At 44.3% G+C, this 24,703-nt stretch overlaps 1 protein-coding gene and 1 long non-coding RNA gene across 11 annotated transcripts in view; one reads left to right on the forward strand and one right to left on the reverse strand.

Annotated features, from left to right (window-relative positions):
* Window positions 1–519: 519 nt before the first annotated feature.
* LOC128342005 (uncharacterized) lies at window positions 520–24,244 on the reverse strand. Of its 4 annotated transcripts, XR_008314715.1 has the most exons (5): window positions 23,532–24,244; window positions 21,756–21,922; window positions 3,182–3,263; window positions 943–1,186; window positions 520–623 (listed from the first exon to the last, which is right to left on the reverse strand). It is a non-coding gene; the product is annotated as an uncharacterized LOC128342005 (long non-coding RNA). The 4 variants fall into 4 exon arrangements; XR_008314714.1 differs by lacking the exon at window positions 520–623 and having other exon boundaries at window positions 660–1,186; window positions 23,541–24,244; XR_008314713.1 differs by lacking the exon at window positions 520–623 and having other exon boundaries at window positions 660–1,186.
* MAST4 (microtubule associated serine/threonine kinase family member 4) overlaps window positions 23,816–24,703 on the forward strand; it is a 443,961-nt gene continuing 443,073 nt past the window's right edge. For 4 of the 7 annotated variants that reach the window (XM_053288779.1, XM_053288782.1, XM_053288781.1 and 1 more), the window contains exon 1: window positions 23,818–24,703. In XM_053288779.1, coding sequence (XP_053144754.1) covers window positions 24,203–24,703 — 501 coding nt within the window. In that variant the 5' untranslated portion in view covers window positions 23,818–24,202. The other 3 variants (XM_053288780.1, XM_053288778.1, XM_053288784.1) reach the window with 3 other exon arrangements.

The following is a 24,703-nucleotide window of genomic DNA, read 5'->3' on the forward strand; positions in this document are numbered from 1 at the left end:
TCATGTGACGGTTTACATGTGAATTCTATAGCTTTCTTCTAAAACCTGTAGGCATTTCAGCTTCAAACTGCAACATGGACATGCCTTGCTAGTGGGCTTCTTGGCTGCCTTTGGTTCACCACTGTGGGAAGCAGGGTACAGGACTAGACATCTTTGGTCTGATCCAGCAGGGTTCTTCTTACACCCACTTCATTCCAAATAGACAATTGATAATTCTCCTGGTGATAGCCTTCTATCTCTCCATGCCTCTCCTTTGCCACCTGTCTGCTTAAATTACATCCACAGATTCCTAGTAGTCATGTAGGTACACGCACATAGAAAGCTGGGCAATGCCATTTTAAACAAGTTTCTGGACATTTCACTAATCCAAACATGTCCTGCAGAGATATACTCTAATTGCTTAATTTGTTTGAAATGTCTTTCCAAATGTCTAAACCAAACTCATCTGTTGGGTAAAGTATTAGAATGATTTGGCAGTATTAGAATGATTTAACACACTTATAAGCTTTCACTATACTAGCAATTTTAATATCCACATTAAATGTTCTAGAATGACAGATGTAGCTTACGAGACTATCTATGGATTGACTGAAACTTGAAGACATTCATTTTGAAAGATGAAGCTGTTGAAAGAATCAAAGTAATATAACTGTTATCAATAAATGCATTCTATCTATACCCTTAATTGCTTTTTTCAGAAAAATTTCATTTAAGAAGACTGAATAAGACAGCATGCCCATTTAACTGTCTTCCATACAAAGATTTAGAACATACATTTTCTGTACAAAACACTGTGCAGTAATATATTTATCAGCCCAATGAATATATGCAACTCTTAGGGATATAATGTGGTGTAATTCTTTGAGAAGGCATCACATGGAGTATCTGTGGAAATAAAAATGTATTCTTCCCTTTTCTTAGCTTATTTTATTTTGTAGTTACCTGATTAACCCTGCTACATACTAACTCAAACTGAGCCAGACTGCTGGTTGGCATGATAAGATCTGGAGTGAGCTTTAGACACAGTTGCCTGAACACTTTGCTGCTATCTTCTTATCTGTCTTATCCAAGGAAGTGTGGTACGGAGCTGTTCCATTCTGTTCAGGTGTAGCCTTCTCCGCCCCACTGTTTTCTAATCTTCATAAACTCTTTGGCTTTCAGAGAAAATACTGTATTTACATGTTAACTGTAAACAAGAAGATACTTTTAAAATCAAATACTATAGATAAAAAGGGCTGAGGAAGTGAGGAAAGACAACTATGCCCTTCTTCAACCTCAGCCAGATCCCATTGCTACTGGGAAGATGGCACCAGGAAAGACTTACAGTGCACTTCAGGGCAGATCTAACAGTCCAGAGGCATACACAGATTAGCACCTATGTACCTACTTGCGGGGAAGCAACTTGTCTAGGGAGCAAGAGGTTGCCTGTTTGAATCCCCGCTGGTATGTTTCCCAGATTATGGGAAACACCTATATCGGGCAGCAGCGATACAGGAATGTGCTGAAAGGCATCATCTCATACTGTGCAGGAGATGGCAATGGTAAACCCCTCCTGTATTCTACCAAAGACAACCACATGGCTCTGTGGTCACCAGGAGTTGATACCGACTCGACAGCACAACTTCACTTCACCTACTTTGTAGGCCTTTCTATGTTCTCATAACTTTAAAATACATACCACGTGTCAGGAAGTTACCTGACTCAACAGATGCATGGGTGCAGCAGAGGAGGGTGTAGAGTGGGTTGGATGGTGAGGAAGAGCAGCAACAGACCCAAAATTGGGTAGTATTGCAGCATCAGTGGCACACTGGCCAATGGGTTGGAAGTGATCCATTTTCTGGAGAGTGAGTTCTTGTGAGAGCTCAAGCAAGTTCTCTGCTGTAGGACCAGTACACAAGCACGAGACAGCTAGCAGTGCTGGCACATATTTCAGGACCAGTTTGGACCAAGGAGGACACTAGCAGCAGGGCAGATGTCTGGAGTTCAAGGGTCAGGAGCAAGCTGAGGAATTAAGTTTCACTGGGAAAAGCGGAGGGAAAGGGTAGCAGGTTTGCAGTTTGGGAGTACTTCTGGACCCAACTCTCTTTCTGATGCCTCAGGTGAGCCGGTGGCCAGGAGTACTTTCTATAAGCTTCGGCTAATTCGCCAACTGTGCTCTTTCCTGGAAGTGAATGACCTTTAGACAGTGGTGCACATGCTGGTAACCTCCAGGCTTGATTCCTGCAATGCACTCTATGTGGGGCCGCCTTTGTACACAGTCTGGAAACTGCAGTTGGTGCAGAATGCTGCTGCCAGAATGCTGCTGCCTCTGGGATGTCCCAAAGAGACCTTATCACTCCGGTTTTTAAAAAACTGCATTGTGTACCCACTGGTTTCCGGGCTAAATACAAAATGCTGGTTATTACCTACAAAGCCCTTAATGGCTTGGGCCCAGGGTATTTAAGAGAACGCCTTCTTCATTATTAACCCTGCCGCCCATTAAGCTTTGGGGGGCGGGGTTCATCTGAGAGTGCTGTCAGCTTGTTTGGTGGTGACAGAGGAGAGCCTTCTCTGAAATTACACCAGAGCTGTGGAACGCTCTTCCTGCTGAGATTAGAGCTGCTCCATCCCTGTTGACTTTCAGGAAATAACAGGAAGACACACCTCTTCAGCTAAGCTTTTTAGTTACCTAGTAGTTTTTATGGGCAGCTATTTTAGCTATTAAATACAATTAATATATCTGTTTTAATTGTTTTAAAGTTCCTTGGTTTGTTCTATTGTGAACTGCCTAGAGACTTTGGTAGTGGGTAGTATACAAATATGTTAAAAACAAAACAAAACAAAATTTGTTAGATATTCTTTTAATTCCGAGTATCAGTATTCTGCTTATTTTGCATATACTTTCCAATATATGCTCCCTATTGCATTTCTGCTTTTGGCAGTTTTCAGGTGACAAGGGGTTGATTTGTTAGCTAGGCAACTTCACCACATTCTGAGACTCACAAAGATCTCCTCAACCCCCATTTCTGATGTGCCATTTTGGTTTTATGAATTGCCACTTGATGTGTACCAAATGCAAAAATTTCTATTTTACAGTTGTAGTTTCTGCTAAAGATCCACTTGGGGGGAAAATAACAAAGGGAACAGAGTTGAAGACCGAAAGCAAAATTTGAAGCTTGAAATAATGGGTACTACAACTTACAGCAATGTCTCTGGAAGACATTTAGAATTTCACATTCCTATAGCATTGCTTCCTGCTGGCACTTTCTTCTTATCTTGCAGAGCTACATTGGAAATCAAAGTGGTTTGGATGAACTATCTCTTACTGAGCTCCCTAATGAAACATTTATATACCATGAGTGCAAATGTTGCAGAATTAAAATTTAAGGAGGACTCATATTATTCATATTATTTATTTCAGGATTGGCACTAATTGGCAATATTGTTGACAGTCTCAACAGGGAGGCCAAGGGCTGAAAATGCACGGAGACTTGCTCAGCCTTGCAAATGCTTACTCCAGGTCATGCATGGCACACAGCAACAATACCTCAGTAAAAGTGTTGGATCTACACAGGGTAATCTGTACAACTATTTTATGAAGGGACAAACAAATAGTCAGTGCTTTCAGCACAATCACCTTTCTCCAATACTAATTATAACTTTAACAGAAATGAATGTAAAAACGATTTATTTTGCAGATTGTCTCCCTGGGACCTTTGTGTGGAATCCTTCATTTTGTTCTTTGATATCTAAGTAAACTATAGGCGAACCTCACTATACACAGATTCATTATCTGCGGTTTTGCATATCTGCGGTTGGGTTATTGAAACCTGACCTTGGCATACCCAGGAAAAAAGGCCAAAAGGGGGTTAATTTAGCATATTCACAGTTTGGAGACAGCCAGAAATGACCTCGGAGGCCATTTCAGGCTGCCATTTTGTAAAAGGGAGCCAGTTTGTGGCTCATTTAGTTTTAAAAACAACTCCTCTCCCCACCCCCTGCACGCTGTGAAAAACCATAGAAAAATGGATTTGGACTTCTGGGGGGCATTGCTGCATAGCTGGAGGCCAGCATAGCACAGTAGGGCACTTTATTTCACCCATTTTTACTGGTTGGGGTTTTGGGGGAGGGGCATTTCCCCTGTGATTTTCCACCCTCTGGGAACTTAAGTCCGCAATTTCCATAGGTGCAATGACCATTATTCACATTTTTGTTACTCACACTTGTAGGTGCGGAACAGAACCCCTATGAATAACAAGGTAGTAGTAGTAGAATGCTCACTGCTAGCCTTATCACTACTAGATTTAATAGCTACTATCCTTAGATTTAAGGCCAATAGTAGATTTGTAGTTTGGTATCAACTCCATGTTGATGATAGTCAAGTCAAATCTTATTTACAGTCCTAGACCAAACAAATGATGATATCTGAGCTACATCCTGAAGTCTGAAGGCTGAGTCAATGCTGAGAATGAGAGACAACACAGGCTGGTCCCAGACAAGACAGGAATAAGAAATACTGATATATCTTGTGATTTGCAAGGTTAGGGACATTCATAATATGTGGTATTTAGTGGCCATAGTGACTTCACCTGCTCCAAAATCTGTAACTGGTTTTTGGCAATGGCTGGGAGTGACCATCACTGCTGCCTTCAGATATTTGAGGATAGACTGCTGTACTGTGTTCTATGTGCCTTTGATGTTTCAGAATTTTCAGCTAGCTGTAGCAGCTTGAATCCTGCAAAGGTGGGAAATTCAGAACCTGGAATCACAAGCTGGGGAGCGAAAAATGAGCCCCAGCTGTTTGGTTATGAACAGTCACTCTCTTACTGCCTTCTGGCCCTGCCTTCTGACCCTGTCCCAGTTGTAATTGAGCTGTGTGGGCTGATAATTCATATGGAAAGGGAGGGAAATCCCCAACCCTGATCATTTGCCTGCTTGGGGATCTCCCTTCCCTAATGGACAAATGAACATTATCTTCCATAGAGACCTTCAGGAGAGCCTTAAAGACCCATCTTTTTAGCCTGGCTTTTAATGACATCTAGTTTTAATTTTAATGAGTTTTAATCTGGTTTTAATTTTTTTAATGAAACCATTAAAATGAAAATAAAATTAATTAAAATTAAATAATTAAAATAATAACATATTTTAATTGTTCCACTATGAGGGAGTTATCACAATCGGGCAAAAGCGGGCTAAGGGAGCCTAGCCCACTTTTGCCCGATCTTCTGCTGCCATGGGAGCCACGCAGATCCCGGCAACAAACCCTCCTAATTCCCCCTCCCCTTAGACGAGGTTAGCGGAGTGAGCACTCTGCTAACCTTGTCTTTTCAATTATGGGTTGCCGTGGTGTGGCTCCATGGCACGGCAACACATAAGGAGACCCCCGCTGGAAGGCTGAAACAAACCTCCCCCTGGGGGTCTCTCCAGGATGCCTGGCGTGCTCGCTTGGGGAATCCTGGAACTTCCGCGGGCCATGTGGCCCCCGATCCCTGCAGCCCCCGCCGGCTCCATGACGGAGCTGGCAGTTGTGTAGGTGGGCGATCTGGCTGCTCAGGGCTGCTTTCCTGCTCTCCCCGCAAACCCCTTCCCGGCAGGTCTCACTGATCATGAAACTCACCTCTATGTGAGACTCGCCTCTATTTTGATTTTAATGTAAACTGTCCTGAGCCACTTTAGGAAGGGTGGTATATAAATTGAACTAAATAATTAAATGAATGACCACCCTGTGTGGCTCAGTTACAACTGGGGCAGGGCCAGAATGCAGCGAGAGATCAGCTGCTGGTACCCATGCAGCTGGGGCTCATTTTCTGCCACTACTGAAGACATTAAACCAACATCTCAGTTAGTTGCCCTGCTGCTAACTGGACAAAGAGGTACCTTGTAAAGTGGAGGTTCTTATATTTAGCAGGGGGAGACCAATTGTCTCTATCCATCTCCAGCACCTCATCCTTTCTATAATTGTTCCTAGTGTCTACCTTATATTTCCTTTTTGACTTTGATCCCTTTTGGGACAACCATCTTTTAATTTTTTTTAAATGTAAACTGCTTTGAGCTCTTTTGCTAAAACTGGTATATAGATATTCATAGCACTACTCCCTAGTACTACTAGGGAGGAGAGCTGGTCTAGTGGTAGCAAACATGAATTGTCCCCTTAGCTAAGCAGGGTCTGCCCTGGTTGCATATGAATGGGAGACCACATGTGTGAGCGCTGTAAGATACTCCCCTTAGGGGATGGAACCACTCTGGGAAGAGCATCTACATTCCAAGTTCCCTCCCTGGCATCTCCAAGATAGGGGCTGAGAGAGATTCCTGCCTGCAACCTTGGAGAAGCTGCTGGCAGTCTGTGTAGACAATACTGAGCTAGATGGATCAATGGTCTGATTCAGCATAAGGCAGCTTCCTATGTTCCTACACAGCTCCAGCATCCACCTACATTCCTCATTAACACTCAGGCATAACTCAAGATTTGAAATTATACATTTTGGTTTAAATGGCTTGGTCTCCAGTACTTTAGAGACCCTTACCATTACATTGTGATTAGCACCAACAAAGGACACCCCTTTGAATTCATGAACATATGACGTTCCAGATCAGTAGCTGTATTCGTCTGTTGAAGCAAAAACCAACAAAGGCTTGTGTGTCACCTTAAAGACTAACAGTTTTATCTTTGCATCGCTTTCACAGACTGGAGTCCACTTCATCAGCTGTATAGAGTGTTATAGAGGTCTAGTGGTATAGAGTTTGCAAGGTTTCTATGTATATTTGTGGGTTACAGAAAGAGAAAGGGGGGATGGTCATTGGAGCAGTTACCACATTTCATTTCTTTTCCTCTGGGCCATAGAATAACAGTGAAACGGCAATTCCCCCCTTAATATCTATTGGCACCACAGTAATGCTGCTTCCACTACTGCTAATAATATAATACCATGTAATGAAATAGAATGGAGCCTGTTTGCTAAGGGGGGATGTGAGTATTTTAAAATAAATTACTCTTGGGATCCTTTAACATTATATGAGAGGGTTAAGCCTGCAAGAAAGGTATTTCCCTTTGGCCTCATCATATCCCAGACTTTATTTGGGCTCTTTTCTTATTGGAGCACTGCAATAGAAAACTCCAAAAATAATAAATATGGAGTTCTATCTTAGGTAGAAATAGATATGTTATTTGTTCATTCTCTATATAATGATTTTTCAGAGACATAGTTTAATGCTATGTGAATCTCTAAGGGGTTAATTTATCAGGAATGGGAAACTGGATATTTCAGTGCTACTTAAACCAGATAAAAATAATGGTATGGATGGAAGAAGCATCAACAATCATCCAGCCCAAGACCTGAAGGGAGACATCATGCACTACATCTAAAAGTATCGGAAGAAATGTTATTCCTGGCCCTTCTACAATCTCTTTAGGAAATCTCTTGTATACACTTATGGTGCATTCTTATGCTCAATGTATGCCATCCGGAGTGCCTTCAGTCAGATTTGGTGTAAGCCCCACTGCCCCAAGCCAGTTATGGTGTACCAGCATCGGAGTTACGCCAGGATAATGCCAGGGATGTGCTGGTGAATCCCTACCACCTACACACTACAGTTGCCAATACCAGAAATGGGTGGCAGTGGGAAGGGTGTGGGCAAAACTCCTTCAGACCCCATTCCTGGCTAATGCTGATGCAAAATCACACTGACAACATATGTAGTCTAAAAGTGGTTCTTTTTGTAAACTACCTCAAGAACATCAGTCAGCTGTGTGGTATATAAATCAAACAAAAACAAAAACACTACCACTGAATCTTTGTAGAGCAAAATAACACACTGGCTCACACCACTCTTTCTGTACCAGGAAGACAGATTAATTCTGCACCAAATCACAACACATCAATTGTGGCACACAAATCCCAGACACAGAGCATATATCTTCGAAGGCAGGGTGCACCACATCTCATATATTTTGGGGAATTTCTTTGTGCAAAATAAAGTCATACTTCCCAGTTACCTACAGATACCAAATCCTGCATACACAATCCTGCCATTTAAATTAGTTGAATGCACTACTTTTAACACTGGAATATGCTGGGTGAAAGGATTTAAAAATGTAGTATTTTAAAGAAGAAATTCTGACTATAATAATCATATTTCAACTGCTATTTGGAACAGATTTTTTTAACACTCAGTAATCAGTTCAATAATTTGAAAATAACATAATGTCCAAGAGAAGCAAAATATTTTTTCTCAGAATCAAGTTTGTGATTATTCAAATTTACCATGGTAATATTTAGAAATCCAGTTCATGCTTATGCTGCAGTTCTAACTAGTTTGTGTATGAGACTAATCCAGTCCAGACATTGCAAGAGATTCAGAGAAGAAAACTAGGCCTCTGCAGCCTAGCTTTGTGTGTGTCTGAATAAAGATATCCCATCAAACTATTTCTTAGTACAGGTGGACCTTGTCATCCATAGCCACAACACAGCAGTTTTACATATCTGTGGTTGGGCCATCTGCACCTGACCTATTTTGTGGCTCTTTGTAAACCCCCTCCCCTGCAATTTTCATGGAAAATCAGCAAAATCTGGCATTTTGGGGGAGCCTTGTTGGAGACCTGGAGAACGTGGTACAACACTCTTTCTCTGATTTATGCATTTTATAGCTGCTTTTTAGCCTCTAGGAACCTAATCCCCCTATTGCCATAGATTCAATGTCTCAGTATATGTGGTTTCGTTACCGCAGAAATTGGTGGGAATGGAACCCCCATGGATAACGAGATCCATCTGTACTTTCTTCAGATATCAGGAAAGAGTTTGGTATCTTACAACCACATGTGGTAAATTATTCAATACAATTGATAATGTTTGAAGTTAAAATCCTACAAATTTCAAACTGTTCTTTTACTTCCCTTTTGCAAGCACATTAATTTAAAAAAATTCTATTACATATATTTAATCTCTTGAACTTTCCTATAAGTTTGGTTGCACAAAATAACCTAACCTACTAGTATATTGTATCTCTTTGGTTTCATGTTGTGCACACTTAGAGCACACAATAGGAAAACAAGTAATAGGAACTATAGAAACACTTTATACAAATGTATATGAAGAGCAGAATGCTGACACTTGCTTCTCAGAACCGTTACGAATATCATAACAGCCCTGCTGAATCAGGCCCAAGGCCTATCTAGCTCGGCATCCTGTTTCACACAGTGGCCCACCAGATGCCTCTGGGGAGCCCACAGGCAAGAGGTATGTGCATGCCCTCTCTCCGGCTGTTGCTCGCCTTCAACTGGTATTGAGAGACATCGTGCCTCTGAGCAAGGAAGTGGCCCACAGCCACCAGACTAGTAGCTCCTCCATGAATTTGTCTAAGCCCCTTTTAAAGCCATCCAAACTGGTGGCCATCACAATGACCCATGGCTAAGAGTTCTATAGATTAATTATACGCTGTGTGAAAAAGTACTTCCTCTTTTCGGTCCTTAATTTCCCGATCTTCTGTTTCATGGGGTGACCCCTGGTTCTAGTGTTGTGAGAGAGGCAGAAAAAATTCTCTCTGTCCACCCTCTCCACTCCATGCATAATTTTATACACTTCAGTTGTGTCTGCCCTTAGTCGCCTCTTTTCCAAGGTAAAGAGCCCCAGATGCTGTAGCCTAGCCTCATAAGCAGAGGCACTCTTACCCCCAGAACTTGAGGTCCTGGTTTGTTGTCTCCAAGGGCTGGCCGGGGGGGCTCCTGCCGCCACCTCACCCCACACCCTCTGGGGATGTGCATGGAACCGTGTGGGGAAGGCTCAAAGGTGGCGAGGTGCTGCTTTAAGAGTGGGGGAGTGTGCACTTACCCCTCCCGCCTCTTTCCCCCCCACCATCGTCTGTTTTTTCAAAAGCCCATAAAGGGCTTCCAAACCAGTTCTGTGAACATCCCACCAGTGCCCCACAGTGTGGAACTGCGATGCTGAAAAGTTCAATAATTCTAGCTACTATGTGCGCGGCTGGGGGGTGGGAGATGTGGGGGTGAGCTGAGCAGGCTTCCCCCACCCCCATCAGGAGTGTAGCTATAATTGAGCAGATGGGTTCAAAGAACCTGATCCCCCCCAGCTCCTGAGAGCCCCCCAGCTCCACCCCACCCTATTTTCTTCATTATCTCCTTCACTCCGAGGGGCCACCAGAGAGAGGCGTGAACATGGGCCCCCTCTGCCCTAGCTACACCCCTGACCCCCATGGTGGCATGGTGGTGGGCAGAGCAGGAACAACCCCTGGGCCTGACTCTTTGGCCCAGAGGCCCTTGAGAACGGCAAGGCACTCCAGTGTGCCTGTGCATTTAGAATAGAATGTCGCAAGCCCGTGACGTTGGGGCTTGACACATTCTATTCCAACTGCGTAGGCATGCTGGAGCGCCTCACAGTTCTCAAGGGCTGCTGGGCCAAACAGGTCCAGCAGCTGCTCCGGCTCTGCCACCACCACCATCATGGGGGTGGGGGAGGCCTGCTCGGCTCACCCCCCCCACACACACACCCCTCAGTCACACACATGGTGGCTAGAATGATTGAACTTTTCAGCGCCGCGGTTTGGTGTGGCGGGGCAGCGGCAGCATGCTTTTCGGGAAATTAAAACCTTTAACTTTTAAAAAAACTTGCAGTGGGGGAGGTGCGGGGGGGGGGCACTGAAGCCCTTCAGGTGCAGGCACCAAAATTACCTCTGTGCACCCTTGCTCATAAGGAAGGTGCTCCAGGCCCCGATCATCTTGGTTGCCCTGTTCTGCAACTTTTCTAGTTCTACAATGTCCTTCTTAAGATACGGTGACCAAAGCTGTACGCAGTATTCCGGATGTGGCCGCACCATAGATTTGTATAAAGGCATCATAATATTAGCATTTTTATTTTCAGTCCCCTTCCTAATGATTCCTAGCATGGAATTAGCCTTTTTCACAGCTGCTGCACACAATCTTGCCTTAGTCCTCAGATAAAAATATCCAGCACAGGGTGTAGCTATTATTGAGTGGATGGGCTCAAATAACCTGGGCCCCCAAACTCCAGAGGGCCCCCCAGGTCCACCCCTCCCTATTTTCTTCATTATCTTCCTCACTCTGAGGGGCCGCCGGGGACAGGGGTGAACATGGGCCCCCTCTCCCCTAGCTACACCTCTGAAGCAACAGGAACACCGCATCTACTATTCCACCTGGGAATGCAAAGCAACACACCCCACACAGGCAAGCAGAGGGAGGCAGACACCATACCTCAAAGTATGACACCTGCAAGTGCCTCCCATATCTTCCACCCCCCTCCATGAGTGTTGCCAGCCATGTCTTGACTTAATTATTATATTGGCTAACCATTCCTTCTTTCTCAACAGCTGTTTGCTCTATCTTCCACACAGGAGATACAAGAGGAAGTATGCTCTATAGATAACATGGGGAGAGGGATCTGCTTGCTTGCTGTAGGGCTTTGATATGGTGGGGAGAGACTGAGAAGTCTCTGAATATTTAATTAGAAACAGATTGAAAAGTTTGCTGGCTTAAAAAAAACACACCTCTCTAAAAAGTCATGCAAGTGGCTTGTTTCATGGCAGAAAATTACAAAAACTTCTGGAACAAACAATATTATATGTATGTATGTATGTACGTATGTATTTATTCATAAATGCATTTATGTTCAAGTTGTTTTGCAACCCAGAAGGTTTGAGTGAGAACTGTGAAGCATGTGTATGCTTTTATTTTATTTTTCTTTAGAAATGCCAAGGTGGTTGGACATGTCCAAAAACCTCACTCACACTATTTACACTGTATGTCATCAGTAAGTATGATTCTGTAATGATATGAAATGTTAAGGAGGCCCTGCACATGCTGATTTTCCCCCCAGCCCTGTACCCCACTAGGGATGACCCTGCTTCTGAACACCTGCAGAGAGTGGTTTTTATCTCAGAACAGTGAGAGACCACAACCAGCCCTACTTCCACATTGGGGAGCAGGGAGAACAACTTTTAGAATAGAGGGCATAACTTCAGGAGCAACTTGAGCCCTGGCATGTCTCATCTATCTTAAAATTTTACCAAGAAGAGGCAGATTCCTCATTCTCCCTCCCCCTCTTTTTCTCCTGAGGAATGGTGCTAATTCTTGCTCTTTCTCTATTTCCCCCCACCTATCTTACTTGCTTCAGTGGGACTTACTGGTCTCCTATATGGAGCAAAATATGCTGGGAGCACAAATTAGTTTTGTTTGGTTTACATCCCTGAGCATGTGCAATCCTATATGCACTTACCAGGGAAGGATCTCAGACAGTTGAATGCAATGGAGTTTATTTTTAAGTAGACATGCTTTCCTTGCTAATAAGTCCTTTAAGTTTCATTGAAATGTACTTCCAGCTAAATGTGGTTAGATTTGTTGCCTGAGGCTGCAATTCTCCACACACTTACCTGGGACTTTTACACACAGCAGGCTTTACTGCAAGTTTACTGGGAGACTTTACTGCGAAATTGAAGTTGTCCCAAAGAACCAATGCAAAATAGTGTTGTTTTTTACTCTGGATATAAATCAGGCTAAACTCTAACGAGCAGTGAAAAACCTGAATTGCACGTGAACTGCCCCCCAATAACTCTCGGGGACTTCAGGGTAAATTATCTATCTATCTATCTATCTATCTATCTATCTATCTGCCACATTTATATCCCTCCAAGGAGCCCAGAGCAGTGTACTACATACTTAAGTTTCTCCTCACAACAACACTGTGAAGTAGGTTAGGCTGAGAGAGAAGTGACTGGCCCAGAGTCACCTAGCTAGTATTATGGCTGAATGAGGATTTGAACTCGGGTCTCCCTGGTCCTAGTCCAGCACTCTAACCACTACACCATGCTGGCTCAAATCTGGCCAACATGTGACTGCAGCACCTCCATTCCAGAGGATATGTGTGTTAAAGGGCTTTAAAAGCCCTGTGTGAAAAACCTCCTGGAATCAAACTTTACTGAATTTGTTCAGAATTCTGAGAAAACATACATAGGCTCACACTGCATTGTTGAAAGTCTCCTTTGCTAATCTGCAGCGAGGGGCCCATTTTAATAATTAGTGTTTCTAGTGTGTTCTAGGCATTAAAAGTAGCACAAATATATAGTATTCAATGTATATCACTATATATTGTGATGTGTGCGTGTGTGTATTCAGTGAAATGCATTTCCAGTCAGCATACTTATTTTGAAATATCAGACTTAAATCCTTGGGGGCCTGGGGTGTGTGGAGGCCCTGGACTTTGAGGGGGGGAACATTTTAAAATCTCATCTCTGGGCCCAGTCCAACCTTACTACATCCCTGGATGAATCTTATCTATGGGCAGAGTGGGCAGCACTCACCTTAAATTTCTCAGTCAGCCATGTTGTCTCTACCCCCATTTGGTGTGCTGTGTGCTTACTGCCTCCCTCCTCCTTCTGTTGTTCCCTGCTGCTCTTCTCTGCAGCCTGCTGCTGCTGTTTTAAGAGTTGTGAGGTAGGTGGCAATAGCAAAGAATAAATGAAACCCCCCAGATCTTTTCAAATGTTTATACTAATAAGGCAAGAGCCAATAAGCATGCTCACTTTTGTTTTTGCAAAGTGGGCGCTCCTAGGACCACCCTCTAAACCAGTCAGAGAGGGACTATAGGCTGATGACTCCTCAGGTAGCCAATCAGAGTGTCCAGAGGGTAGGGAAGTCTTTTTTTTTTTTAGTTACTCAGAAGAATTCAATCACCATTATGGACAGAGAGCAGGTAGGCTGTCTATGAACAAATGGATCATAGAACAAATCAATCCAGAATTTTCACTCGAGGCACAAATGACCAGGATCAAACGATCATACTTTGGACACATTATGCAAAAATCCAGCTCCCTTGAGAAGTCTATAATGCTGGGAAAAGTTGAAGGAAATAGAAGAGTACAACCAGCAGCAAGGTGAATGGACTCGATTACGACAGCAATGAATGCACCACTGAGAGACCTTAAAGGCCAAATTGAAGACAGATAATCCTGGAGAGAATCTATCTATGTGGTCACTACAAGTTGACACCCATTTGACAGCACTCAATCAATCAATCAATCAATCAATCAATCAATCAAGGCTGTCTGTTGGTAAGTCTGCTCTTTTGCTGGCTTCTTTGTGCTTGTCTGGAGAAGAGGAATGCAACCTTTGATTTCTCTCCATTGCTCTCTGAGCTAATCTGTAGGCAAAGCATTATGGCCCATTCTCAAAATGACATGCTATACAGCAGGTTTCCCTAACGGCCTTCCTGATGTTGCCAAAATACAATTCCCATCACCCCCAGCTACAACTTATTGTGGCAGGGATGATGGAAATTGTAGCTCAGTAACATCTGGAGGGCCACAGGTTGGAGAAGCCTGCTGTAGAGCATTGGAAGGAACAGCAAACTGTAAAACTGGAGTAATTAGATTAGAAACTGGAATAAGAAGTGAGAAATTTTTTTTAGGGCATGTGCATGGATTTCTGAGTTCAAATTGCTTTTCAAATAATTGCAGAAATGGCTTTCCATGTGGGTGTGGTGTAGAAAAGGAATGGATAGTGTTGGAATGAAAATAATTTTAAAAATCCATTTGCTATGCAGAGAGTTAACCAGGTTTTTCTTGGGATTATGGCCAGTATCTGCAATATTTTTATTTATTTATTTGCTACATTTAATACCATTTTTCTGCCTTGACAAAGGCACCCAAAGCAGTTTACAATATTAAAAGAAGCAAATAACAGATTAATAAGATGTTGTCTCAGGCTATTGGTCTTTTCAGGAGCTGAGGAAAAGAGCTCCTTGACTGGGGTGCATCCTTTCTTGTCCTCCTCTCAGGGCACACTGGTCTTTCAGTACTCCTGGGAAGGTAGGGGGAAGGGCTGCCCCAACAATCCTCACAGGCCTGAGCTGGTCTCTATGGGGGCCAATGTTATGCTCTCCCCTGGCCTGGGCGCCTCCTTTCTTGCCTTCTTCTCAGGGCACACATGTGGTCCCATCACATAATATTAATATGTCCATTGGGGGTTATGATTCACTGGGCAAGGATTAAGGAAGTGATATCTATAAAAATGTGTTGCTTGCTAGGATGAATACCTAGGCCAGGGGTGGGGAACCTTGGCACTCCAGCTGTTGTTGAACTACAACTCCCATCATCCCCAGCCACAATTATTGTGGCTGGGGATGGTGGGAGTTGTAGTTCAAAAACAGCTGGAGTGCCAAGGTTCCCCACCCCTGGCCTAGGCTAAGTGGCAGGCACCCAGATATTCAGCATACATAGAGTAGGGAGAGGGTGTCCCAATGTAACCTTGCTTCCCATGGTGTCCTCTAAGTTATAGGAGATTGTTCATAGCTGCAGGTTTTTCATCATTGAAAAAACTGTTTCCCCCCTATTATTTATGTATACATTTTTGAAATAGGCAGGCAGACCAGCCTAGTCCTAGCTCTACCTCTGCAGCTGCCCACAATTGGCTTTACCCCCTGCACTGCCCACAATTGGCTCCACTTCTCACTACCTGTAGCTCCACCCATCACCTGCTCTGCACCCCCTCAGTCCCAGGAACCACCAGCTAGCAATAAGCTGTACGCAGGTCTTTAACAAGATGACCCTATGACCCAGCTGCTGCTTAGGACACCATCACTGCTGGTGCTTCTGACCTTGTTTTTAACTCACACACAAGTAGAAAATTGGGGTGCGCACAGATCCCAAATTAGGGTGGGATGGTTCTCCTAACTGATTTATAATAATGAGAGTGAGCCTGTTGTGTTCCATTTATTTTTACTGTCCTTGTGCCTCTCTTACCTCCAACAGATGCAGTGACACAGTCTGTATTTTCAATGCCATGCAGGAAGGCCTGCATTGTGACCAGCAACAGTGTGACCAGTGGGGTTCTGCTGTTCCTCTGTAGGATTGACAGTCTTTCTGGTGGGTTCCTCTACCTTGCAAGCTGCTGGGTGGCTACTTACGTATCAGTTAAACATACCTAGTATGGAGATAATTACACCTGCTACTTTGCTGTCTGTCATGCTAATTTCAAAGGCAATGGAGCCTTGCTGGGACAAAAGCAGCTGGCAACCCCGTTCATCTGTCTTCCTTCCAGATCTCACTCTATCTCAGATGCTGTTCAGTAAAAGTGTTCATTTTGAAACAGCTGTTGTTTCTTTGTTGATGGAGTTTAACAGTTAGAGATTCCCTCCCTTCCCCACTGGTTATTACTTGCTGCACCTAGCCCTTAGGATGGAATTCTGAATTAGGAAGACTTGAATAGGTTAGGGATTTAACTTTACACTTCATGTCTGCCCTCAGATGGACCTTGCTTTCCCATCCCAGGAATGTCTGTGCATTTTATATGCAGGCCTCCTCCCAAAGGAGATATCTGAGTATTCTACTATACAGTTTCTTTCTCTTTTCCTTTGTACAGTCAAAAGGGTGATTATTAGCAGCTTCTATGTGTAAGGGGGTTCAGTCCCCTCTTTGCAGGGATTTCTAGATTACCAGTTTCTTGCTGCCTGAATCAACTGCTGTAGTGCAGTGGAGGGCACTGTAGTGATCCTGTGGTGTGTGGGTGTGTGTGTGTGTGTGTGTGTGTTGAGATAATATAATGGTGGCACCTCCCCATTGCCATGTGTGGATTGGCTCAGTTCATGCATGACTAATAAAGAGGCATTATCAGGATCCCGCTCTATAACTGGTGTGTGCTGACAGTCAGGGGTGCCCCATGGCACCTCCTGAGACAAGGAGCCAAATGCTGCCTTGAACCACACTCCTAGTGGGGGCCAGCCGCCTTTCTAAACTGACGCTTGCAAGCTTTGAAAGTGGTGGGGAGGGGAGGGAGGAGGGAAGGTTATCAGCAGCCTCTTCTTCTCTTTGTATTTTTTGTAAGCTTTGCAGGAACTAGGTGCTCCTCACAAAGCTTGCACAGATCAGATTGGCCCTGCAAAGCTGATCCAATGGTGGCAGGATCCCCTATTGCCCTGGGTGACCTATCACTGAAGGTCACCTATCGCCTTGTTGATGCCCAATAATCTGCTGCCTGACTGCTTCACCTTGCCTCATGTAAGGGCTGCCTTTGCTGACAGTGTTGCTAGTGACCCCAGTAGTGGAGTGGCTATTTTCTTTGCAGTTTGTACAGCTCTTTTCTTAGCTTTGCTTTTGGGAGTGCATAGGATTCTGATAAAGCTGCATGGACATTCCACTTGCATAATTGGCTACCAGTGTGGTTTGGATCAGTGTTTCTCAACCTTTTCGGGGTCAAGGACCACTACATTCTTCATGCACAGTTTCCTGGACCGGCAAAAGGGGTTTCAAATTTAAGTTTATCTATTTATTTAACAGACTTCTATACCACCTAAAACTTGCATCTCTGGGCAGTTCACAATTAAAATAATATTATGAGCATTAAAATCATTACAACTGGAATAATTTAAAAGCAAACATTAAACATTAAAACTATAAATCAAGGATTCTCAACCTTGGATCCTCAGATGTTGGTGGGCTTCAACTCCCATAACCCCCAATCACAAAGGCATTTTGCCATTATGGCAGGGGATTATGAGAGTTGAAGTCCACCGACATCTGGAGACCCAAGGTTAAGAACCCCTGCAAAAGCCTGGGTCAACAAATATGTCTTCAGTATGTTTTCATATGTCTTCAGTTAATAAATAAAGTAAAATTTATTAACAAAGAACGTATTTTGCTTACATACTCATAAAACACACACACAAGATATTAAATTAATGTGAAACTGGATATAATCCCACCAACCAGCTGGCAGTCTTTCAGAAAAGAAGTGTCCCATTGCCACCGCGAGCTTCTCCCGGGCAAGATCTTCCTCTTTTTCTTCGAAAGCTAAAGCTAGAAGGGCGCACACCCGCATCCTCGCTCTTCCGAAACCCACCAGTGCCCACGATCATCTGAGACCCACCAGCGGTCGCTCCAGTCCATGGGACGATTCTACAGTCTGGAGATCGAGGCACAGCGCTCTCTCCCTCCTGTTCAGAAGTAGCCCTCCAACTTTTTATCTATTCTCATACTAGGCAAAGTAAGCCAACTGGCACCAACATTCGCACATCTCTACAAAACCAAGGGTAAACTCCCTGGAAACATGCACACACCTCCAGTTTGGAGAAAGTAGTTCCCACGCCCTTCCCCACTCCACACATTTATTTGGAAGTAAACGCCCACTGATTTCAGAAGTCACTCTCAAGGAAAAAGGAGCAGGATTGCTACCTCACCCTGAGAACCTGACCCCCTCAAACTTCCAGCTCATCCTTCTTCCGGCCATCCCTCATGCACAAGCTTTGATCCATTGCCACACACTTCTCCAACTTGTCCCACCCGTGGAAGATAAATAAAGAAGTCTGCAAACACTCCTGCCTTTCCCCAAAAGGATGACCAGCCAAAGTCTGAGGTGAAGGAAGAAGGGATGCTGGCTGGAGCCCCAAGAGGAAGAGGAAGTGAGGGAGCTGCACAAAGAGCGGCACTCCCTGCCCCCTTCCTAGCCCCGACCAATCGGGGCTCTCCTTGAGCCTGTGCTCGGGGGCGGGACAAAAAGCCCGTTCCCCCAGCACAAGGCTGTGGCCATGCCAAGTCTGCAAACACTCCTGCCTTTACTTCTTCTCTTTCCCTGTAACTTGCCCTTCCGTGTAGGTATTAAAAGGGTGGGGAATGGAAAAGTCAGAGTCATGCAAATGAAATAAGCAATTGATAAGACAAAAAGAAAGGCAGCAGACAAAGTGTGGGGCCCTAGGTTAATCCGGCACTGCCTCCTCCATTGTTGTTGGGGGGGGATTTACCTCCCAGCCACAGACCACCACTCAAGTCTCCGTGGACCCGCAATGGTCCCCAGACCATTGGTTGAGAAACAGTGGTTTGGATGACCATAGAATTGCTTTGCCTAGAAGGCTTTGCAAATATTTACCTTACATGTACAATTGAAAGTGACAGTGCAAGGTAAAGCAGATCCTTCTAAAGCAGAGCAAGTTCTTTTCTAATTTTTCACATAACATTTTTGAATATGTTGCTTAGATTAATGATGGTAACAGAAAGAGCTTTGAGATCTGCAATTAATGATATAGTTGGCTTTTGCCAAACTGTGACCAAAGTGATAAGCCTTTGATCTAAAGCCTTTATACTAATTATCGGTCACATCATGTTTTTCTGGATTCTAGAATCTCATTAAGGGAAAGGGAATTGTTGGTACTGTCGAAGAAGCTCTTTTATTTCATCCTTGCTAAAAGACAACCTACTAGGACAATATTTAAAAACTTACATGCCACATATTTATTGATTTTGGCTCTACTGGCAGTAATGGGACAAAATTATTCAACATTTTCTCCATGAAAGGCTTTAAATACTTTAAACACCATATTATATTGCTCCTGTAACATATCACCTGGCTAATTACAGTATTCAGTTTCTTTAATTTCATCAAGTAGCTTCAGTTTAAAAAACCTGATTCTCTGGGCTGGGTAGTACAAAACTTCTAGCATTTGACAGCAATTAGTGTGTTAGGAGAGGTGTTTGTGTGGAGGGAAGAGCATCAGATCCTCCAGCTGTTTTTCTTCCAACGGTAAAGGAAGGGGCAAGGGATGAGTTTTCAGCAATCCTACTGTACAGTGTAAATTGCTGGCTACAGCATACATAATCCTCTAGTGTACCAATACAGTTCCTGTTGAGGCTCAGGATGGTCACTTTTATTTATCTTTGTTTTCCCCAGTGCACTGAATTTTTTTTTTTAATGGCTGAACCAAGAAGTGAACTATGAACTTACATCCAAAACTTTTGCAGCTTTGGTTTAGAAGAATAACCTGTTCACTATTTTTAAAGCAAATAAATCAGAGGACAGGTACACTTCTGGGCTGGAAAATGATAGTCAAAAAGGAGCCAAACTTTAAAAGGGAGGGAGGAAAAGGGAAAATTGTTCACATAATGCCAGGGACTTAGTGTGCATGTGTGTGGGGTAGCATGCGCTTCTGCTTTTTAAGTGCCACTGGAAGGAGGTGTCCAACTTACTGAACAATGAACAGAAGATATAAATGCAAAGGAGAAAATTGTTTTTAATAGGCAATTGCAGAAGATAGGTATGCCAACATGTGGTCCACCTTAGGTATGGTATCAGGAGTCAGGATTGTTAGGCATATGCCTCTCAGAAGGACCAACTGCTGATCCCTAAGACCATCTCTGTGCTCATAGCCTTTGTGTGGTGGAGGCAGCAGGACTCTCTTGGGGTCCACCCAGGGGCCAGGCCCATGGACAGCTGGTTGTCAAGAGCCCCTGAAACCTGGAGCTGGCCCTGGACCACTTTTTTTTTTTAAACAACTGTTCGAAACCTAATCTAATAGGAGCATGTATAGGGACACTTCCTTTCCTGGCTTCAGGGTGGGGGTCTTAGAACTCCACAAGTTTGAGGGTTCCAACATACTATCATCATTGTTATCTACTGACAGCATTTGGGATGTCCAGGAGAAGGGCCCGAAGACCAGTCTTGGGTAATTGGTTTTTGGGCTACAACTCCCATCATCTCTGGTCACAATGGCCATGTTGTGGGACTGGGTCTCATATTACTTCTCTGTGGCCCTACCTGCTGTGGCTTCATCACTTCCCCTCTTCTGCTTCCTTTATATCTTTGTTTCCCCTGTGTGTGAGTCTGTGTGCACCTAGCTCCCTTTGGTGGATCTATGCATATCTGTTTGGAAAGCTTATTAAACTACTAATTAACAGATTTAGTTGTGGCAGATGGGGGAGAAGGAGGGCTCTTTCAAAGGATGAAGATGGGAAGGAATAATTGTAATGGTGGTTACTATGCATAGTTAGAAAAACACAGTAAGCTTCAAGTTATATAAAAAAATGAAACAGTACTTCATGTAATGGAGTGGTGATAGTGTATGCATGTGGGACAAAAACAATTTCCTAGTGAAAGAATATTATAATTTGAGTACTGGGGAAAATGTGGTGCCTCTGAAACATTACTTGAGCAAAGATATTAAAAACCTCATATCTGAGTACAACTTGCCATTTATTGAACTGAAAATGATAATTTTAAAGGCCCCAAGTCTTATGAAGTGACCTATAGGACCTTGGAACTTAAAGGGCAATATTTTCACTTTCTGTTTTGTTACAGTCTGATACCCACCCACCCACCCCAACATGCTACTTTCCTTATGGGCCCTTATTGGAAAATCCTTTCCAATAAGGATTTATAAAAGATGGTCAAATTATGTTTTCTTAAACAGATGAAATCACATAACTGTCATTGTAGTTATAATATTATGTTTCTGAAAAAGAATGATAAAGACATTGCCAGTATGTTTTGTTCATCCTACTTAATAATTGTGTTTTTCTCCCGTGAGCTGCTTTGCAATAACAACTACAATACTGGCTAACTGTCAGACTCTGATGTCCAAACAGTGAGGTAACACTGTCGGGGATTTAATTTAGTATAATATATGAAATGATTATTAAGCACACCAAACAAATTCTGCCACCTTTTATTTATTTATTTTATTTATTATTTATTACATTTATATCCCGCTCTTCCTCCAAGGAGCCCAGAGCGGTGTACTACATACTTGAGTTTCTCCTCACAACAACCCTGTGAAGTAGGTTAGCCTGAGAGAGAAGATCTCCTTTTGAAGTTCAATCAACTTCACACATTTGAGGAGAAATGATGTCAATAAGCTGTTGGTGGTTATCGGATACAAATTATTTTGCTCTCTAGGTGAAGGTGAAAAAATTAATTGCATCTAATATAGTTAGAAAAATGTATAACTCCAATAATAGTGAAGAGTCAAATTTATAAGCAAGTTAAACTATATTACCTTATCTCAGCTTTATTTCTTTGACCTTTTCTTTGAGCAGGAGCCATATTCCAAGTTCAGTCTATCCTTTTCCTATGTAAAGTGGTGGTGGTGAGACTGAGGACACCTCCTACTGGTTCGGTGTTGTTAGTTCATGTTTATGGAGTGGACTGACATTAAAGAGGAGGCTGAAATTCAAAGAAACCATTTAACCAATCATTAATTCATGAAAGGAGAGGTAATATGGCTGCTGCTATGTTTCCAGGCAAAGTTCAAAGTGCTGGTTATTACCTTTAAAGCCCTGAATGGCTTAAGTCTGGGTTTCTTGAGAGAGTGCCTTTGTCTACAAGACTCCCCCGCCCCCCCCCCCCCGCTCATTGAGATTACCAGGAGGGGTCTGTCTTTGGATACCACCAGTTCATCTGGTGGTGACCTGGAATAGGGCCTTCTCTTTTGTCACCTCTAGGTTGTAGAACACGCTTCCTGTGGATATAAGAGGGTTGTCTTCCTTGGAGGCCTTCAGACCCATCTTTTTAGACTGACTTTTAATGATACTTAGTTTTAATTGTAATTTTATCTGCTTTTAATTTTTTTTAATTTTAATTGATTTTGGTGTAAACTGTCTATATAACTAGAATAAAATAAATACATAATAAAATAAAATAATATGGGACTCAAGTCATCCTGGACTCTTAATGATTAGACATTAAACTCTTTGCCTTAATCTGGATGAGTGTGTGGATTTGCTCAGGGGCAAACCACATATGGTGCTGGAGCTTCCAACTTTTTAAAAGATGCTCTTTTAAAACAAGCACAGGGGGCTCTGAGCTGAATTTGGTCAGAATAGTAGTACCAGCACAGAGGAATATTTAATCCTTTCCTCACACATCCACCCACCCTCCTTTATCTAAATGGCCCTTTGAAGTTATTAGTTCTGTGGGAGGGGTTGAACCTAAGTTTTGACCCATGGCAACAGCAGGTGGGGTGTGGGTGGGGAGATCTCAACAAGTTTTGGCTTGCCACTAAGAATCCTTCATAGTTTTGCTGCTTCTTCTCCTGACACAGCTCCTTCACTTCAACATTGGCAATGTTTTCTCCATTATTTTGCATTTATGCTGGGGGTGGGGGGATAGATTTTCTGTAGCTTTTAGTGGCAGAGGAGCCCAGCCAGAAGAGAGGAAAAAACCTTTCTCCTTCATGAACTCACTCTCAGAGCATGCACCTGGAAAGAAGTTTTCACTACATGTTTTTGTTGATCATTGGTTAATGATCAACAAAAACATGCCAAAGATCACAGGACACAGTTGCTTTTTTTGACCAATGTGCTAGCCAAAGAGTTTAGTTTGTTTTTCACTTTGTTATACCAAATTTCCTCCAAGAGCAGCATTTTTGCCTCAGCATTTCTTCCAGTAGATAGGTTAGGCTGAGTGCTTGTGATGCCTAAGGCCACCCAGTCAGCTTCACAGCTAAGTAGGGATTTGAGCATTGATTTCTCACCTTGAATCAAACCGAATGCTCTACTGATTGCTAAAAACACTTCATGGTCACACACACCCCTGCCTATTTTAAGGCCACACACATCTTCTTACAGCCTGAACTCAGCCACATTTATTTAAAAGCGTTACTGATTTCTTTGGAATTTATTTACTTCTAAGGCAGCATATTGAAGACTAGAGCCCAACAGCCCCATCCGCGAGCACGCCTCACTCAGAAGAAAACTTTACAACTGGTGTTTTGAGATTTACGGTTGTCTCACTTAGTGATCAAAATATTATTATCTTTACATTTCGAAGTCACCTTGGATACCTTTTCGTAAAAAGGCAGCGCGTAAGAAAGGAAAATGTAACCAGTCGCTCTGAACTGAATTCGAATCCTGCACAGAACTGCAGCCCAGCATTACTCAGAGGTCAGTCCCACCACCGTGTGTAACGGGGCGTGCATGCTCCGAGTCCTCAGTAAGCGTGCCGGGGACTGTGGCAGCCCTTCTTTCTGTTCCTCCTCCGCCTCCCTGTTACCTGCTGCTCACTCAGATTGGGCTCGACTCTGTGCTTAGGCATCATCCCTCGGCAGGGCCCACCCACCGCCGCCTTTGCCATTGGCTCCGTAGGCTGCTCGTCTTCCCCGCCCATGGCCCGCAGGCAGGTTCGCGGAAGGCAGTACAGTAGCCGTCTCGGCGACCAGCGGAGGAAGGCGCTGCTCTCTCCTGGAGCCCCCGGGGCGCCCGCAGCCTACCGAGAGCTCTCAAGCAGGCGGCGCTTCTGCGGCGGGACAGGCATGCTGCTGCTGCTGCTACCGCGGCTGCTAGGCGGTGCCCCGGCGCAGCGTGGCGCGGCTGCTCCTTCTCTTCCCGGCAGAGGATGCTGCCGTTGCTGATAGCGCCGGTAGAAGCGGGCGGCTGACTTTCTTCCCCGACCCGCCCAGGCGGCGCTTGTCCCTCGTCGGCACTTGGTGGGGCGGCTGCCGCTGCAATGGCTGAGAAAGTTTCGGCGGCCGCTGGAGAGGAGGCGCGGCAGAGAGGCGGCGGAGGTGGCCGGAGCGGCTCGGCGGCTTCATCTTCTTCCAGCTCCTCGGGCTCCTCTTCCTCCTCGGGCTCGCAAACTCTCTCCGAGGAGGGAGACTCGGCTGCCGCTGCGCCAGCCGGTGGCGGCGGTTGCAGCTTCCCCCGGGATGGCCCCCTTGGCCGCAGCACCCCCGAGCGGCAGGTGGCGGTGGTGGCTCCAGCAGCCCCCGCCACGGATGCCCCAGCCACAACTGCTGTTGCGGGTTTTACTCTGCTCCGAAGGAAAGAGGAGGGCGGCCAGGTGGTGGGCGCAGAAGACCACGCGGGGCAAAAGCAGCCGCGCCGGCGGGAGAGTGAAGACGACGACGACGACGACGACGAGGAGGACTCGGCCAGCCCAGGTGGCGGCGGCGGTGGCCCCTTAATTCGTCCTGAGAGCGACGCCTCGTTGGAGGAGCAGGATGAGGAG

The sequence above is a fragment of the Hemicordylus capensis genome, chromosome 2, assembly GCF_027244095.1.
Source record: "Hemicordylus capensis ecotype Gifberg chromosome 2, rHemCap1.1.pri, whole genome shotgun sequence".
Taxonomy (NCBI): Eukaryota; Metazoa; Chordata; class Lepidosauria; order Squamata; family Cordylidae; genus Hemicordylus; species Hemicordylus capensis.